Genomic DNA, 16,474 nt, shown 5'->3' on the forward strand with positions numbered 1-16,474 from the left:
TTCAGACCTGACATCAGCACCTGGTCTCATCCGGTCTTAATTTAAGTCCATTATTCTCCAGTGATCTGGTCCTAGAGTTTCCTTGAGACGTGACGAAGACACGTTTTCCCAGTGTCCAGACACATTGTGACTCCGTAGAGTCTGAGTAATTCAGACACCGCGTCACAGATTCACCAGAGATCTGTTCAGGTTTAGACGGTTGTGAATAAAAGCATCGTCTATAAAACAGATACTTTCATTTCAAATGATGAAAGCTTTGATGGACAAAGCTAGTTTTTGTTTGTTTGTTCATTCTCAAATTAAAAGAATATTAAAAATTATCAAACGTCTTCGTATTTAAGCCAAAACGTGACAGATGCTTCCTGTTACTCGGCTATGAGGAACTTCTCTGACGTGCAATGAATTTAATTCAAATTCCTTTTCCTCAAATGAAATGAATTGAAATCCTGCACATGTCCGGTAGTTAACATGTAGAAACCCGTGTTTTAAACGCCCACGTCTTTCCCCAGTGACTACGGCCTGTCCTACCTGTCTCTGAGGACCAGCATCGGGCTGTGGACGGCCTTCCTCTGCCTCCTGCTGGTGGCCACCGACGCCAGCTCCCTGGTCTGCTACATCACCCGCTTCACCGAGGAGGCCTTCGCCGCCCTCATCTGCATCATCTTCATCTACGAGGCCCTGGAGAAGCTGGTCCACCTCGGGGAGCTCTACCCCATCAACATGCACAACGAGCTGGACAACCTCACCTCATACACGTAAGACCACAACAACACGCCGAAGACCAGTTCCTGCAGACGCATGGTCACATGCAGCTCATTTCTGTTTCCTCTCAGTCAAACTGAGACAAACTCATCTGGACTCGTCGTTTCCTCCAAGCGTTCAGCTCTAAATATTCAGAAATATTTACAAACTGCTCCATAGTTTGTTCTAGTGAAGTTTCTTCATCAGTGAGAAGCGTCTTAAACCGGTCGACTCCAGACAGTAAATGTGAACTCTCTGTTCCAGGTGTCGATGTTCTCAGCCTGCCAACGTCTCGGCTGCCGCCCGGCAGATCTGGAGCAGCAGAAACACGACGTTAGAAAACATCGAGTGGGAGCAGCTGAGTGTGAAGGTGAGTCGCAGCGAAGTCTGGGTCTGATACTGACGTCAAACCGGTTCTGGTGCAAACTTGGTCCAAAAACAGAGACTTTTTATTACTGTGACGTGTTGGTTGAACAGAATATTAATGTAAATAAAGATTTTACTGTCACCTTGTACAGTTTATTAATAGGGAAACTAAACTAAACCTTCCTTGCACCATATCTGCGTCTTTAGAGGTGAAGTCCAGACAAACATTTTACCAACGTTTGGTCTCAGACATGTTGAAGCTTCACTTCCATCCACGCAGGAGAAAAACTGACGTTACATCACAGCGATAGAGCTAAGGAGGCTAAGCTAATTAAACACTGAAGCACCCAGATCAGTCTGGTTACCACCGTTAGCATTAGCACCGTTAGCATCACGGTCCCCAGTGTCAGGGTCCGTCCCTAGTGGTCGTGAATCCTTGTTGCTCTCGTGTCACAGCAGCATCTAGAGGACGTCGGAGGAACTGCAGCTCAGCTCTGGTTTCTGTCTCTCTGTCCCAGGACTGTCTGGAGTTGAAGGGGGAGTTCGTTGGGTCGGCGTGTGGCCACGAGGGTCCGTACGTCCCCGACGTCCTCTTCTGGTCCGTCATCCTCTTCTTCACCACCTTCTTCCTCTCAGCCTTCCTCAAACAGTTCAAGACCAAGAGATACTTCCCCACCAAGGTTGGTCTTAAACCGCGGAGATAAAACTATTTGTTCACACTCACTGAGCTTCACTTCATGACCTTAATCTAATCTCCTCCTTTTCTAATTCACATTTAACGTTAGATTTAACTGAGCGTGTAGTTTGACGTCACTTATAAAGTCGATTATTAAGTAATGCAGTTCACCACCTGATGAAATAGCAGCGACTCTGTGTTTGGAAGCTGCAGGTTTTGAAGAGTGACTCATAGAAACTCTGAGTTCGTCTCTGACTTGTTTCCTGTTGTCAGGTCCGATCGTCCATCAGTGACTTCGCCGTCTTCCTGACCATCCTGATCATGGTGCTGGTGGATTATCTGGTGGGAGTTCCTTCACCCAAACTCAACGTACCCGACCGCTTCCAGGTAACGCTGCCTCCAGGGCCTCAGGTCGAGGGTTGGTCCCATAAACGAACAACCTCCAGGTTAAACTGGTTAAATCTCAAGTCTTCAGAAAGGAGCTCCAGACGAGGATCTGATGATTAATTATTATTAGTTCAGAGGTTCCAGGGTCATAAAATGACTCAAAGTTTCCTTCCTTAGTTCCTTCTTCTTTGCTTCCTTCCTTCTTTCAGAGTTCACTGGTAGAGTTCAGAGTTCTTTGGTCCATATGATAATACACATTAGTCAACATTGGTGCATTAGCCATGAGTGTAAATGCTCCAGACTTAGCACAAATGCTAAACGTCAGTCCCAAGGCAGGTACACAACACAAACACAAGAGACTTTACAAACTGTACAATAAGCCCTAGTTTTACCTGAGGACGTCCTGTGATTTTTTTATTTCCTCCTACGTCTGTTTTACTTAAATTCGCGTTGTCATGGCTCTGCTACTTCCCATCTCACTCTGCATCAGAGAAAAATTACTCTTCATTATGACGGATGATGATAAATATATTTATCCTGGTGAAGAAATCTCCAACTGGCTGTATTTAAATCAGCTCCACCTTTGCTGATGAACACATTAATGGTTGATTTAATGGTTTCATCCCTGGTTTAAACAGACGAATAGTTCGGCAACATCTTGACTTTGAGCTCAAACTTTGAATCATATCACATCCTTCAAGACAAAAAAGTAAAAACTCGCCCCAAAATCACAGAGATGTGGATTCATGCTGGATTAGTTTAAATTAAAATAATTTACGGTGTAATTTTTATTTTATAAATCAGTCATGGACGATTCGCACAGGATTAAAGTCACAGACGACCTCCATGATTATTAGAAATGACCGAAGCTCCTCAGGTAAAACTGATCCCGTGTGAATTAGACAATTACAAAACCAGACAATAGTCAATGTCAAAATAATCCAAACCAGACACAGACAGAGAATATCAGAACAAACAATATCATAAGAACAAGTAATAACCAGTGTCTCCTTATATCAGGGTGCATCCTCCTCATGAATCTTTGGTTTCATTTTGCCGAGACACTAGAATCTGTTGTCTTCAAACTCTCGCCTTCTAGTTGTGACATGTCGTCTTGTGTCCAGCCCACGTCCAACACTCGGGGGTGGCTGATCTCTCCCCTGGGACCGAACCCCTGGTGGACGCTGCTGGCCGCCTCCATCCCCGCTCTGCTCTGCACCATCCTCATCTTCATGGACCAGCAGATCACGGCCGTCATCGTCAACCGCAAGGAGAACAAGCTCAAGGTTTAGCATTAGCTTTAGCTCCAGCTCCAGCTTCTTCTTCTTCTTCTTCTTCTTCTTCTTCTTCTTCTTCTTCTTGTTCTTGTTCTTCTTCTTCTTCTTCTTCTTCTTCTTCTTCTTCTTCTTCTTCTTGTCTCTTTCTTCTTCTTGTCCTTGTTCTTCTTCTTCTTCTTGTCCTTCTTCTTCTTCTTCTTCTTGTTCTTGTTCTTCTTCTTCTTCTTGTCCTTGTTCTTCTTCTTCTTCTTGTCCTTGTTGTTGTTCTTCTTGTTCTTCTTCTTCTTCTTGTCCTTCTTCTTCTTGTTCTTGTCCTTGTTCTTCTTCTTCTTCTTCTTGTCCTTGTCCTTGTTCTTCTTCTTCTTCTTCTTGTTCTTGTCCTTGTTCTTCTTCTTCTTCTTCTTGTTCTTGTCCTTGTTCTTCTTCTTCTTCTTCTTGTCCTTGTTCTTCTGCTTCTTCTTCTTCTTCTTCTTCTTGTTCTTGTTCTTGTCCTTGTTCTTGTCCTTGTTCTTCTTCTTCTTCTTGGTTCTGGGTTTATCTTTACCTCCACCTCCGTCTTCTTCTTCTTCCTTTTCTTAGCATTATTAGCTTTACTTCCTTCTTTGTCTCCTTCCTCTTTGTTGTGGGTTTAGCATTAGCCCTTCCTCTTCTCCCTCCTCCTCTTCCTCATCCTCCTCCTCCTCGTCCTCCTCCCCCCCGTAGAAAGGCTGTGGCTACCACCTGGACCTGCTGGTGGTGGGGCTGATGCTGGGCGTGTGCTCCGTCCTGGGGTTGCCGTGGTTCGTTGCCGCCACCGTCCTCTCCATCTCCCACGTCAACAGCCTGAAGCTGGAGTCGGGATGCTCCGCCCCCGGAGAGCAGCCCAAGTTCCTGGGCATCCGAGAGCAGCGGGTCACCGGCTTCATGATCTTCGTCCTCATGGGCTGCTCCGTCTTCATGACGTCCGTCCTCAAGGTGAGCGCGTCTCCGGGGACGCAGCAGGTTGTCTCTGGGTTGAGGGCACCTGGACGGTTTCTGACGTTTGTCTCTGTTCCTGCAGTTCATCCCCATGCCGGTCCTCTATGGAGTCTTCCTGTACATGGGAGTGTCCTCGCTCAAAGGCATCCAGGTCTGTCTCCGTCTCCGTCTCCGTCTTTGTCTCAGTTTCTGTCTCTGTCTCTGACCCATCTGTCCGTCCTGCAGCTCTTTGACCGTCTCAGATTGTTCGGCATGCCGGCCAAACACCAGCCAGATCTCATCTACCTGCGCTACGTCCCTCTGTGGAAGGTCCACGTCTTCACCGTGGTCCAGCTGTCCTGTCTCATCGTCCTCTGGGTCATCAAAGCCTCGGCTGCTGCCGTCGTCTTCCCCATGATGGTGAGTCCTCCTCTTCATTCTACTTCCTGTCCAACGTCCTCCTCTTCATTCTACTTCCTGTCCAACGTCCTCCTCTTCATTCTACTTCCTGTCCAACGTCCTTCTCTTCATTCTACTTCCTGTCCAACGTCCTTCTCTTCATTCTGCTTCCTGTCCAACGTCCTCCTCTTCATTCTGCTTCCTGTCCAACGTCCTCCTCTTCATTCTGCTTCCTGTCCAACGTCCTCCTCTTCATTCTGCTTCCTGTCCAACGTCCTCCTCTTCATTCTGCTTCCTGTCCAACGTCCTCCTCTTCATTCTGCTTCCTGTCCAACGTCCTCCTCTTCATTCTACTTCCTGTCCAACGTCCTCGTCCATATTCCTCCTCTTCATTCTACTTCCTGTCCATCGTCCTCCTCTTCATTCTACTTCCTGTCCAACGTCCTCCTCTTCATTCTACTTCCTGTCCATCGTCCTCCTCTTCATTCTACTTCCTGTCCATCATCCTCGTCTTCATTCTACTTCCTGTCCATCGTCCTCCTCTTCATTCTACTTCCTGTCCATCGTCTTCCTCTTCATTCTACTTCCTGTCCAACGTCCTCGTCCATCGTCCTCCTCTTCATTCTACTTCCTGTCCATTGTCCAACGTCCTCCTCTTCATTCTCTCTTCTTCTCTCTCTTCGTCCTGATGCGGATTCAAACCGATGGACGACATCCTGTCTTCATGTCTCTGTTTCTCGTGTCCTTCCTGCTCCAGGTCCTGGCTCTGGTTTTCATCCGGAAGCTTCTGGATTTCTGCTTCACTAAGAGAGAGTTGAGCTGGTTGGACGACCTGATCCCAGAGAGCAAGAAGAAGAGGGACGACGACAAGAAGAAGAAGGAGGTGAGACCAGTTTGAGGCTGAACGAGACCAAACCAGGACCAAGGTGAACAGTTCTGAACAGGAACTGGAGCCGGACTCTAGGACCAGACTCCCTCACTGGTGTTTGTTTCCTTGTTTCCAGATGCTGGAGGAGGACGAGGAGCTTCCCTTTGAAAGAGGAGGAATCCTCAAGTTCCCCATCAAAGGCCGGTGAGTCTGGATCAGAACAGGACGTCCCAGAGGACGCTGGGCTGCAGACGCTGACTCTGCGTTTGTGTTTCAGCATCGACCCGTCGGAGGTGAACATCTCGGATGAAATGGCCAAAAGTGGCATCTGGAAATCTGTTTCTAAGAACTCTGACAGCAGCAAAGCTCTGAAACGGAGCATCAGGTAACGAACAAACGTCCAGGCTGTAACGTTCAGTAAAAGTACCTGCTCGTCCCGTCGCTCTGATTAGTCATTAGTCTGATTAGAGTTGTGGGACTAAAACCTATGTTTGATGAAGCTCAGTTCAGTTTTATTGACATTTATTTCCATCAGAGACGCAGACATGAACCAGGTTAGAGGTAACAAACATAATATCAATAAACATTGATGTGTTAAAATGTGAACAATGCGTTTAGTGCAGAATGAGCTCTTTCACTGTCCGTTACTCTCCGTGGTGACTCCATTACCCACAAGTCTTTGTAAAAAAGGAGAAAAGTGGACGAAGTGTCGAGTTTTCAAAGAGAAATGGACCAATGTCTATTTATTTATGGAGGTGAATTTAATATTCTGAGGACAACTTCACATAGACTGTATATAAAGACAGATCAGCTGCTCTAAAGTGAAGCCACAGCCAGTAGAGCTCCCCCTGGTGGCTGGAGGCTGCATGGTCCAGGTTGATAAAATATTTTGTAAAACATAGTTTATTTAGTACTTGTGCTATTAAGGGGTAATTAATCTGAAGATGTTGTTTCTGGGTAATGATGCTGTTATTAAGGCTTGATTCAAAGCCTCCAGTTTATCACCTTTACCTCGGTCTGATAACGATGGTTCTTCTACATTCATCATAGCTTGTGCTAGAAATACCTTTAATTCACATCGGAGGACACCTGCTGATGCTTTTCCTCTTCGTCTTCCAGCCAGGACAAGCTGCCGAGCATTCAGATAAATGTGGAGATGGAGGACGGCCGTGGAGCCGTGGACGCCGAGACGTCGCTGTGACGCGTCGCTGTGATTCGTCGGCGTGACTCGTCTCATTTTGCTGGAGGACCAATCGTACTGATCAGCCTGCGTTTTCTCAGACGAGGTGAACGTTTTATTTTCTCATCGTTTTATGGTGAAACACGGAGACTCCGCCCCCGTCCTCAGGTTGGTCCGGAGCCCTGACCAGAGGCGGACGCCCCGTTCTTCAGACTGATGAAGTTTTAATTTGAAACGTTCTGCTTTCATGAAGCAGACGAAGCTCTTCACCTCCGACAGGTTTTTATTTAATCCACCGTGCTGATTGAAGTTGTTTCTGTGTGTGATCTCTGTTGAACCTCGTTACTGCAGCGGAGGAACTGGACGACCGCTGTTTGATTTCTCTGTCAAGTTTCAATAAAGTCAGTTTGGTGGATCAGAGTCTGAGATCAGATTCAGATCCACAGAACTTTATTTATCCCAACAGGGTGATGATTCATTTGCATCTTTTCCACATGACTCTCACACACGATCAACCAATGAAATAAGAAACAGATCAATTAAATCAGTGGTAGAGATCTAATAAATAAATAAATAAATAAACCCTATAGATGAATAGATTCAAGATGAGATCAGAGACGACGGCGTAGACGTCTGGAATAGATCGGTTCTTTATGAGTTTCTGATAATCCCAATTTAAGGCCTTAAAGAGTCTAAATACCAGCATATTTGCCCCTTCTGGTCCTGAGTGATGATACATTTAGTTATTTTAAAAAGTAATTCTGTGTCTAGTTTCCCCTTTTAAATTTGACCCGTAATGGTCTTAAAAAGTTTAAACTTTGACCTGTTCACACCTGTAGAAACCACTGCCTCGCCTCATTTCCATCCCGTCTCCATGGAAACGGTTAAATCTCTGATGACCTCAGATTAAAGACAAACAGCTGATGTTTCATTTACAAGATAAAAAGTATTTATTTTATTTCCAAGATCATAAACTACAACCCAAACGCGTCCGGCTGCTTCAGCTGAATGAAGCAATGATCAGTCCTGGTGTAAATGATGAAGATGGAGGACGGAGCTGGAGCTGATCCTGGATCAGTTACAGCATCAACAACATGGAGAGAAGAGTTGACGTCAGCAGAGCGAGTGACGACCGAGAGCTTTGAGATCCTCCTGGAAACACAAAGACCACAAACACCAGCTAGTTAGACTTTATCTCGTGGTAGCTCATCTTAAGTTGTTTCTGTTCATTTTCTCCCAAAGATGAAACATAGACTAGCTTAGCTTCTGTAGCTTAGCTTGTTGCTGCTAACTAGCTCGGGTTTTTACCTCTTAAAAAGTACAGGAGGCCATATCCACACATTTCAGCCTTTGGACATTTTATTTCTCCTGGACATCGTCACATTCTACCATTGAGCTTATTATACGATTGAGATTTCGTCCATAAGAAACATTGAAACCAGCTCAGGATGAGTCTTTTTTTCTTTTTCAGCATTTTTCTAGGAAATGACAATCTCTAATATATCACAAGACGCCTTATATTTAATGATTTAAAAATCTAAAATGAACTCGGAGAAAACCGACACGTCCTCGGGGAGAACAGCTGAACCCTGTTGCCGATGGTAACTACCGCCGACCTTTGACTCTTTGTTGAACGTGGTTCCTGTGGACTCACCTCTGGGCAGCAGCATGTTCTCGGTGACGGTCAACGATCCGTTGTGTGGCTCCGGTTTGATCTGCAGCAGCTCACACATCAGAGGGTAAACGTGGATGCTGTCGAACGGCTCGGACAAATAGTTCTTCTTGAAGCTGGGTCCAAACGCCCTGAAGATGGTCTTCATGTCCATCTCACCGTTATGGAAGCCGTGGTCGCCCTTGTTCACGTAAACGATGAATCTCTGGTGAGGAAAAAACAAAAACATTTGAGTTAAACCACAACTTGTATGAATGAATTGTGTGTATGTTGCCTCCTGTAGTGAATCAGTAGCATTTTGGAGCCAGATTCACTTTCAGAGGTAAAAACCCAACGTGGAGGAACTTTGGGTTCTTTGGTTTGATCCTAATGTCCAGATGGAGAGTGGACCTGGTTCTGTTTCACTAGAACCTTTGGAGAACATGTGAGCTCTGTGGTGTTTCTAGAAGCTCTGGGTCCAGGTCTGGTCCAGAGGTTGATGGATGAGTTCAGGATGATGTCGTCACTATCAGGCTGCAACTATCAACATCTTTGTGGAGGACGTACAACGGTTTGGTTTTAGGGAACAATGGGGACACTCACAGAGTTCAGGTTGAATCCCAGATCTGCAACGACCACGATGGGAGGCAGCCGCTGACTTCTGGCGAGGTGGAAGCTCTCAGGAATCTCGCTCTTCTTGTAGACCGTCAGGTTTGGCGCTTTGGACAGCGCGTCGAAGACAAACTGCTCTCTCCCCGGCCGCGGCGTCAAAATGCCAAACCCGCCGTAGTCGAGGATCTCGAAGCTGGCGTGCTCCAGTAAATTGAGATACTTGTTGAGGATGATCTCGTCCACGGCCGGTCTCTTCTTGACGGTGGTCATGCCGTGGTCTGAGGTGATGATGACGTTGAGGCTGTCGTACAGGCCGTGGCGGTCGATGGCGTCCCTCAGGTACCCGATGGTGTCATCGATCTGTTGGATGATCCTCTTCCTGTCCGGGTGGTCGGGTCCCTTGGCGTGGCCCACGCTGTCCGGCTCGCCGTAGTACAGCGTCACCAGGTGGAAGTCCTCCTCAGAGAACCAGCTCATCACCTTGTCAATGTTCTGACGCCACTCGGTCACGTTGTCGTCGGGGTGACCGGCCTCCGTCACCAGCGCTCGGTTCACCGACTGCCCGCTGTAGTTCACAGCTCCGCCGGATAATAGAAGGAGGCCGTTTTAAGACCCTGGATGAAAGAAGAAGAAACTGTTTCATTGAGTTAAACCCTTCAACCCGACAAACCGGCGACACGTCGTATTAATGTTCCGTATCCAACCACCACAAAGTGTTTGTTTCTTACTACTTTTAATATTTTAGTTAAATAAAAATCAGCCTTATAAATATGAGGAACAGTTTAAACAGAACCTAACATTACCCACAATCCTCTCTGCTCCACTCTGCCATGCTGGGTGTCATTAGAAACTAGAGGAGCTGCTCCTTCCATTGATACCAAGCCTCACATAGATGGAGCTAACCAGCTAGCCTCAGCTAACAGAGAAAACACTCAAACTTTGAGTTTCTCAGTCAAAGTTTATTCTTCAGTCTCAGTATTTCAACAAATCCCAAAACACCTGACAACAGATGAACCTGATCTAGTTTTTATCATCTTCTGGGTCCTTTAGAGTCTGTCCTCATGATTCTACATCAGCTATGAACCACATGGAGACTGGACTCATAGAATCTGAACCTTTAGTCTCCATCTAGTGGTTTAATGGTGCTACTACAGATAATACACACGATGCAGACATCTAGTAGTGAAGGTTAGCTTAGCATTGCTATGTAGCATATGTGAGCTTTGTGGTATTTCTAGAAACTCTGGGTCCAGGTCTAGTCCAGAAGGATCAGGGTGGTTTCTACTCTCTGATAAAGACATTTTAATGTTCTGACCTGGTTCTGAGCTGTGATCCACAGCGGCAGAACTCCGTTGTCCCACCACTCCGATCTGGCCATCGTCTTCTTGATAGGAACTTTCAGGTTGGTCTTGGTGTCAAACATCATGTTGTGGACGACTTCGTGATCCTCCACCCATCGACCTAACGCACAGGAAGCCGAGAGTAAAGAACGAGGAGTCTGGTTTAAACCCGGTTCTGCTGCAGGTTTGAGGAAAACATCGGTTCAAAGTCGAGCTCTGACCTTGGACCCGACCACGAGGACTAAACTTGTCCTGACGCCGTCTCATCACATTTAAATGAGGACTCATGGTTTTAATCTGTTTCTGAGTTCAGGACAATAAAACGCGTCTTATCTGCGTCTTTCTTTGACTGACTTCTTATGTTCAAAGTCTGAGTCAACGTTTTACCGTTGGACTTGTTTATAATTACTTCATGTCCCGTTCTTTACTGTTAATCTGGAGGTTGAACCAACAGACGTGTAGCTCACGTTTATGCAGTGATATGATACTGATGTATATTCAAGGTTCATTTTGGCTGTTTGACTCTTTTACACGTGTCTTTTTTTTTGTCATCTTTTCATGCGGCCTCTGTTCTGGCATTTAGAAGCTACTGAGGCTAACAGCTACCATGCTAACAAGCAGCTAACTGAAAGCAGGGAAGACATGTTTGGATTAAACGAATCGAAGAAAAACAAAACTGAACAACGCCAGGGGGCGCTGTTCATGCGGTAGCATTAACATTAGCTGTGGCATGTATCTGTACTGCTTGCAGTTTATAAAATAAAGACGAAAAACCTCAAGATGAACCTGTCATAGAGCTTAATCTAAATGTCAACCCTAGAGGATGTTATAGGACAGAACAAGACCTTCAAAGCTTTTGGTTAAATGAATGTCTCATATCTGGTTCCTGGTCTCATATCAGGTTCCTGGTCTCATGTCTGGTTCCTGGTCTCATGTCTGGTTCCTGGTCTCATGTCTGGTTCCTGGTCTCATATCTGGTTCCTGGTCTCATATCTGGTTCTGGTCTCATATCTAGTTCCTGGTCTCATATCTGTTTCCTGGTCTCATATCTGGTTCCTGGTCTCATATCTGGTTCCTGGTCTCATATCTGGTTCCTGGCCCTTAAACTAATGTAAACATGTATTTGTCACATTAGAACATCATCAACATCATCACATTAGAAACATTAGGACACTTGTTCTTCTTCATGGTTCCTGATAAACCAGTTCAGAGGGGGACCTTGTAGACCACATTAGACCCTGATTAGACCTGAGGATGTTTCCTGGATCTTCTCTGATTGACTGAATGAAAACCATAAAGGGTTAAGAGGTGTTTAATGAATCCCAACCAGTTTCTGGTCGTTTTTTGCTTCTGTCACATTTTTACTCACTAAGGTCTCATTTTTCTCTGCAAAGTCAATTCCTGCACCTCCACAGATTCAGGTCAACCATGGTTATAGACTGATGTGACTCAACAACAGCCCCTGAGCAGTACGACATAATCAGAATACAATAAATCCTCCACTAAAGAAAAGCCAAAGGCTGCAAGACCACACTATGGTAAACACAATTCACAAACTCTTGAAAGGCTGCGTGTTGATCAGTCAGGACTCTGAAACCAGTAAGAAGGAAGAGTCTTTTGTTTTTTTGCAGAGTTTAACTCGAGCAAACATTTTATTTTTTGCAATTTTTCAAAGAAGCCATGAGAATCAAAGCAATGTTGATGAAATCTTATGGTTTCATGTTTTGTAAATGCCAGTCAGTATTTGATTTGTGATCCAGAGGTTTAACGTCCAGGACCCGTATTAATAAAGAAGGTTCTGCAGTGAGATGTGCTGAGAGCAGGGAGGAGAACTTTAAGAGGCTTAGAGAGGAGAACATGGTGGAAAGAAGAGGAGGAGAGATATTCTCCAAACACTGAATGATTGGATGGAGCAGGAATCCAACCCCTGAGCCATTTTACCTGGTTAATACCACATGGATGATTTTAAAGTAGACCTATTGTTGTGTTTTTCGTGAACCTGCAGCAGTGTTCGAGTGGATGTATTGTTACCGGTGATGGTGGTGAAGTGTGACGGCGAGGTCATGGTCAGCATCGGAGGGGTCACGTATTTGGCCTTGACTCCGTCCACAGCCAGCCGGTCCAGGTGCGGCGTGTCCACGTCCTGGTCGTAGTCCCACCTGAAGCCATCGAAGGAGATGAGCAGCAGCTTGGTCCTCTTCTCTCTCAGCGGGTTCCCGGCGGCACCTGCCGCCACCGTGAAGAAGACGAGGAAGAAGAGCTGCAGCTTCATGTTGAGCTTCAGTCCGAATGACGGCGGCTGCTCCTGCTCCTCCTGCTGCTCCTCCTGCTGCTCCTCCTGCTCCTCCTGCAGGGTCACGCAGATAGAGATCAGCTGATGGAGGACCAGGCCTCAGTTATCAGCGCCGCTCTCTGGACCCTGATAGCAGCTCTGGAGTCTGACCAACGGCCGTGAGCTCCGGCTTTTATCAGCAGTAAACTGACTTATGTTCAGATACTCTGATAATTCAGAGTCATCACCTGCAGACGCCTCAAAGACTGGATTCAGCTTTTTAGTTCATGACGTGAGAAGGAACCAAACGCTGCTCGTTCTGAAAAGAGACGTCATCATAAATAAAGAATGTTTGAACAGAGAATTAAATAAATGTGTTGTGCTATATTATAACTATTTAAAACCATAAAACTACAATAAAATGAATTGATATTCGTCTTTCTTCTGTGTCTGTTTGTCCTGTAACGTGTGACTGAGAGGACACAGATAAAAGACATGATGGAGACGCGTGAGAAGGAACCGAAGGCTCTTTATTCTGAAAAGAGAAATGATTGTAAATTAATAAAGAACCAATAAAATGAGACTCTACAGTGAAATTATAAACCATGTGATTTCATGTTATCACACAACCTCTTCCCCTCAGGACGTTTAGTGAAGATTCTCCTGAAACATGTGACCGAGAGAATCTGGATCAGAACCAGGAACAGATGCTTGTTGACTCGGAGACATGATGCAGGAACCAGAACCAGGAACCAGATGGAAAGTTCAGGGTTCAGTTCTTAAAACTGAACCCTGGAAGCTCCACAGCCTGGACTCTAGAGACCAGATCGAAGGTCTGAACGGAGCCTGCTGAGCATCCTCAGGACGCAGAGTCTCTAAGTCACGGCTTATGTCTGGTTCCATTCTTTAGGTCTAAAACAAGTTATTTAGGCACTCAAATAGTTTTTATACACACAGGTCTATAAATAAAAAGATCAGAAGAATCAGAATCAGAACTACTTTATTGATCCCGGAAATTACTTTTCCTACTCAAAGTGAACCAGTGTTCAGAACAAAGAGCACTAGGCAATAAGAATAAGTTTAATTAAAAATACATGTATCAGTGTAAAAATATTAGAAATCTAAGTGAAGCTGTGTTCCGAGTGTTGCTCTATAAGATAAACGACGTTTTGCTTTTCATTCAAAAATCAGCATTAAATACGTCTCTTATTTTGGAGACCTGACCCGGAAGAGGACACATGTTGACACGGGAGTACTTCCGGGTAAAAGGTCACTTCGCTCACGCCGGAAAGAAGCGATGTCCTTGATTATTTTCTAAATTAAAATGCAATAAATGAGTGACTCTTAGGTTCTTCTTCATTTTCTCGGATATTTTCTGACCGAGGAGTTTGTTTCTTGAGCAGGTTTGTGAATTCGTTCGTCCTCATTTAGCTAGTTAGCATTAGCCGCTAACGCTGGATTTAATTTCATTTTATGTTTTTAGCTGTTCGGTGATTTTTAAAATCGGCTGCTGACGTTTAGTCATTTTTCATCATCTATCCGGATAAGATATTTGGTAAAAAAAAAAAAAAAGAAAAAAGAAAAATGACACATGATAAAAATCCGCACAGGTTCCTGTTGGGTTTGTGTCTCAGAGACAGAGAGTTTGAAGCTCAACTCGTTTGATGTTTATCACTTTGTTAAACTCCACATTATTCCAGACCTCAGTTTAACCTGATTTATTTCACTCTAACCAAATATTTCATCATGTTCTTGACGTTAAATGAACTTGAATGAAGTCTGACCAGTTGAATAAGAGAAGGTTTCCGTTAGAAGAAACTGGTTTAATTTCCCCAGTGAAAGTTAAATGAAACTAAACGAGTTTATCTGAACAAATCCAGATCAGATCTAGTTTTATTAAAGTTAACTCTTCCATGTTCACATGTTCAGAGTTAAATGAAGATGAGACGCAGCGTCGGTTTATTTTCAGAGTGAATATTTGCTGTGAATGAAGCAGGAGAAACTCGTGTGAGGATCAGCTCAGCCTCAGACACTAAACGTTCGTGTCCTCGTCGTCTAAACTCTAAAGTCAGATCCGTGTCCTCTTGTTTCAGGATGTCTTGGCTGTGGAGCCTGAAGCCGGTTCTAACGCCGCTGGTTCAAGGTGAGTTTAGAAAGACTCGGTTCCACCGTGTTCCACATGGACTTTATCCATAGAAGTGATAACGTACGGTTTTATTTAAAGAACCACAGCTCAACAAAGGTCTGATGTGTTGACATGTGGTCTCTGTGTCCAGCGTCCCAGCATGTCTCAGTCTGGACCGGCCCCCTCCTCTCCAGGACCATGGCCACCCTCAACCAGATGCACCGTCAGGGGAAACCCAAACCTCCACCCAAGTCCGTGGGCGCCACGTTCGGCCGCCCCCAGCTGAAGGCGGTGATCCTGAAGACCATGATCCGCAAGCCCAAGAAGCCCAACTCGGCCAACAGGAAGTGCGCTCGGGTGCGTCTGTCCAACGGGAAGGAGGCGGTGGTGTTCATCCCCGGGGAGGGACACAACCTGCAGGAGCACAACGTGGTGCTGGTGCAGGGCGGGAGGACGCAGGACTTACCGGGGGTCAAAATGACCGTGGTCAGAGGGAAGTATGACTGCGCTCACGTGGTGAAGAAGAAGCAGTGAAGGTCTACGTCCCAGCGCCGGTCTACGTCCTGGCGCCGGTCTACGTCCTGGCGCCGGTCTACGTCCTGGCGCCGGTCTACGTCCTGGCGCTGGTCTACGTCCTGGTGCTGGTCTACGTCCTTGTGAAGCTGGAACATTTTTATTACTCGTCAGGTTTAAACTAAGTCTCTGTCCGGTTTTCTTCCCTCAGACGAAGCACTAGATGGTTTCTGTTCATGTTTAATGTCTGATAAACGTCTGGATTTTGTCCATTTTCACGTCTGTGTCTGAGTCATTTCATCATTCAGGAGCTTGACTTGATACAACAGGACATAGAAGCATTAGAAACGTCTAATCAGCTGCTCAGGACACATTTTATCACAACAAGAAGCGCAACATTTAGGTGAAGTAAAGAGTTGACTGTTGTATATCATAACATCCACATTTCAAGTTTTAGCTAAAACATAAGATGCAAAATAAATAAATTTCCCTGTGGTTCTTTAATATATTACCAGGAAGAGAAGTAAAGGCGAAACCAGTGCTTATTAAATGCATATAAAGAAAGCTGCTGTTGTTTCCACCAGTAACAGAGATTAGACTTTCTGACTCATGGTATCTGGTGAATTTATCTCTAGGTGTTTGTCTTGAATCTGTATCAATCTGTTATTGAAATGAGTAACGTGTCTGTCTAGACCCATGGAGACTACTTCCTGCTTCAGTCAAGGACCAGAACTCACCTAAATAGAAGCAACTTTCTCTGTTTTTTCTGTTTTCGGATTTAAAAATAAAAGCATTTGTTTCTATTAATATAAATGAAGAGTTGTAGTTCTCCTTACAGCCTGCGGTGGCAGCACCGAGCGCGGCCCCGCTCTCTGCTGCCGCTGAACGAAGAAGACATGGGCGCCATGTTTGTTTTTAGGTGAATTTCAGCTGCAGTTTCTCGGAGGAACTTGAGTTTTATCTTCTTCTCCTTCCTCTGACATAGCCGTGAATTATTTCTTATTTTTCTCTGAGACCTGTCGCTTTTATATCCGGATGTAAAATCGCTTATTTCCGCTGAATCCTTTAGAAATGAGCGCTAACAACGTTAGCATTATCGAGCCTGGTGCTAACCTGAACAAGCTGCTCTGA

The 16,474-nt window shown here is 45.2% G+C and overlaps 3 protein-coding genes across 4 annotated transcripts in view; 2 read left to right on the forward strand and 1 right to left on the reverse strand.

Annotated features, from left to right (window-relative positions):
- The window catches only part of LOC125015995 (sodium bicarbonate cotransporter 3-like), a 39,541-nt gene extending 32,248 nt beyond the window's left edge, over window positions 1–7,293 (forward strand). For both annotated transcript variants that reach the window (XM_047598156.1, XM_047598155.1), the window contains 12 exons: window positions 510–755; window positions 1,006–1,111; window positions 1,626–1,787; window positions 2,057–2,170; window positions 3,295–3,456; window positions 4,150–4,401; window positions 4,487–4,555; window positions 4,630–4,803; window positions 5,540–5,665; window positions 5,787–5,854; window positions 5,928–6,035; window positions 6,770–7,293. In XM_047598156.1, the coding sequence (XP_047454112.1) occupies window positions 510–755; window positions 1,006–1,111; window positions 1,626–1,787; window positions 2,057–2,170; window positions 3,295–3,456; window positions 4,150–4,401; window positions 4,487–4,555; window positions 4,630–4,803; window positions 5,540–5,665; window positions 5,787–5,854; window positions 5,928–6,035; window positions 6,770–6,851 (1,669 nt within the window). In that variant the 3' untranslated portion in view covers window positions 6,852–7,293. The remainder of the gene's footprint in view (window positions 1–509; window positions 756–1,005; window positions 1,112–1,625; window positions 1,788–2,056; window positions 2,171–3,294; window positions 3,457–4,149; window positions 4,402–4,486; window positions 4,556–4,629; window positions 4,804–5,539; window positions 5,666–5,786; window positions 5,855–5,927; window positions 6,036–6,769) is intronic.
- A 463-nt stretch (window positions 7,294–7,756) lies between these two features.
- Window positions 7,757–12,767, reverse strand: zgc:153896 (uncharacterized protein LOC569930 homolog). The gene is given in 6 exon segments (XM_047598157.1): window positions 7,757–7,982; window positions 8,485–8,707; window positions 9,085–9,677; window positions 9,680–9,707; window positions 10,409–10,554; window positions 12,465–12,767. Coding segments are annotated over 6 exon segments (1,305 nt in total). The 5' UTR covers window positions 12,706–12,767; the 3' UTR covers window positions 7,757–7,908.
- Window positions 12,768–13,936: 1,169 nt separating this feature from the next.
- mrps12 (mitochondrial ribosomal protein S12) lies at window positions 13,937–15,621 on the forward strand. Its single transcript, XM_047597593.1, has 3 exons — window positions 13,937–14,108; window positions 14,799–14,848; window positions 14,982–15,621. The coding sequence occupies exons 2-3, from the start codon at window positions 14,800–14,802 to the stop codon at window positions 15,362–15,364; spliced, it is 432 nt and encodes a 143-aa protein (XP_047453549.1). The 5' UTR covers window positions 13,937–14,108; window position 14,799; the 3' UTR covers window positions 15,365–15,621.
- Window positions 15,622–16,474: the final 853 nt, after the last annotated feature.

The sequence above is a fragment of the Mugil cephalus genome, chromosome 11 (genome assembly GCF_022458985.1).
Source record: "Mugil cephalus isolate CIBA_MC_2020 chromosome 11, CIBA_Mcephalus_1.1, whole genome shotgun sequence".
NCBI classification, from domain to species: Eukaryota; Metazoa; Chordata; class Actinopteri; order Mugiliformes; family Mugilidae; genus Mugil; species Mugil cephalus.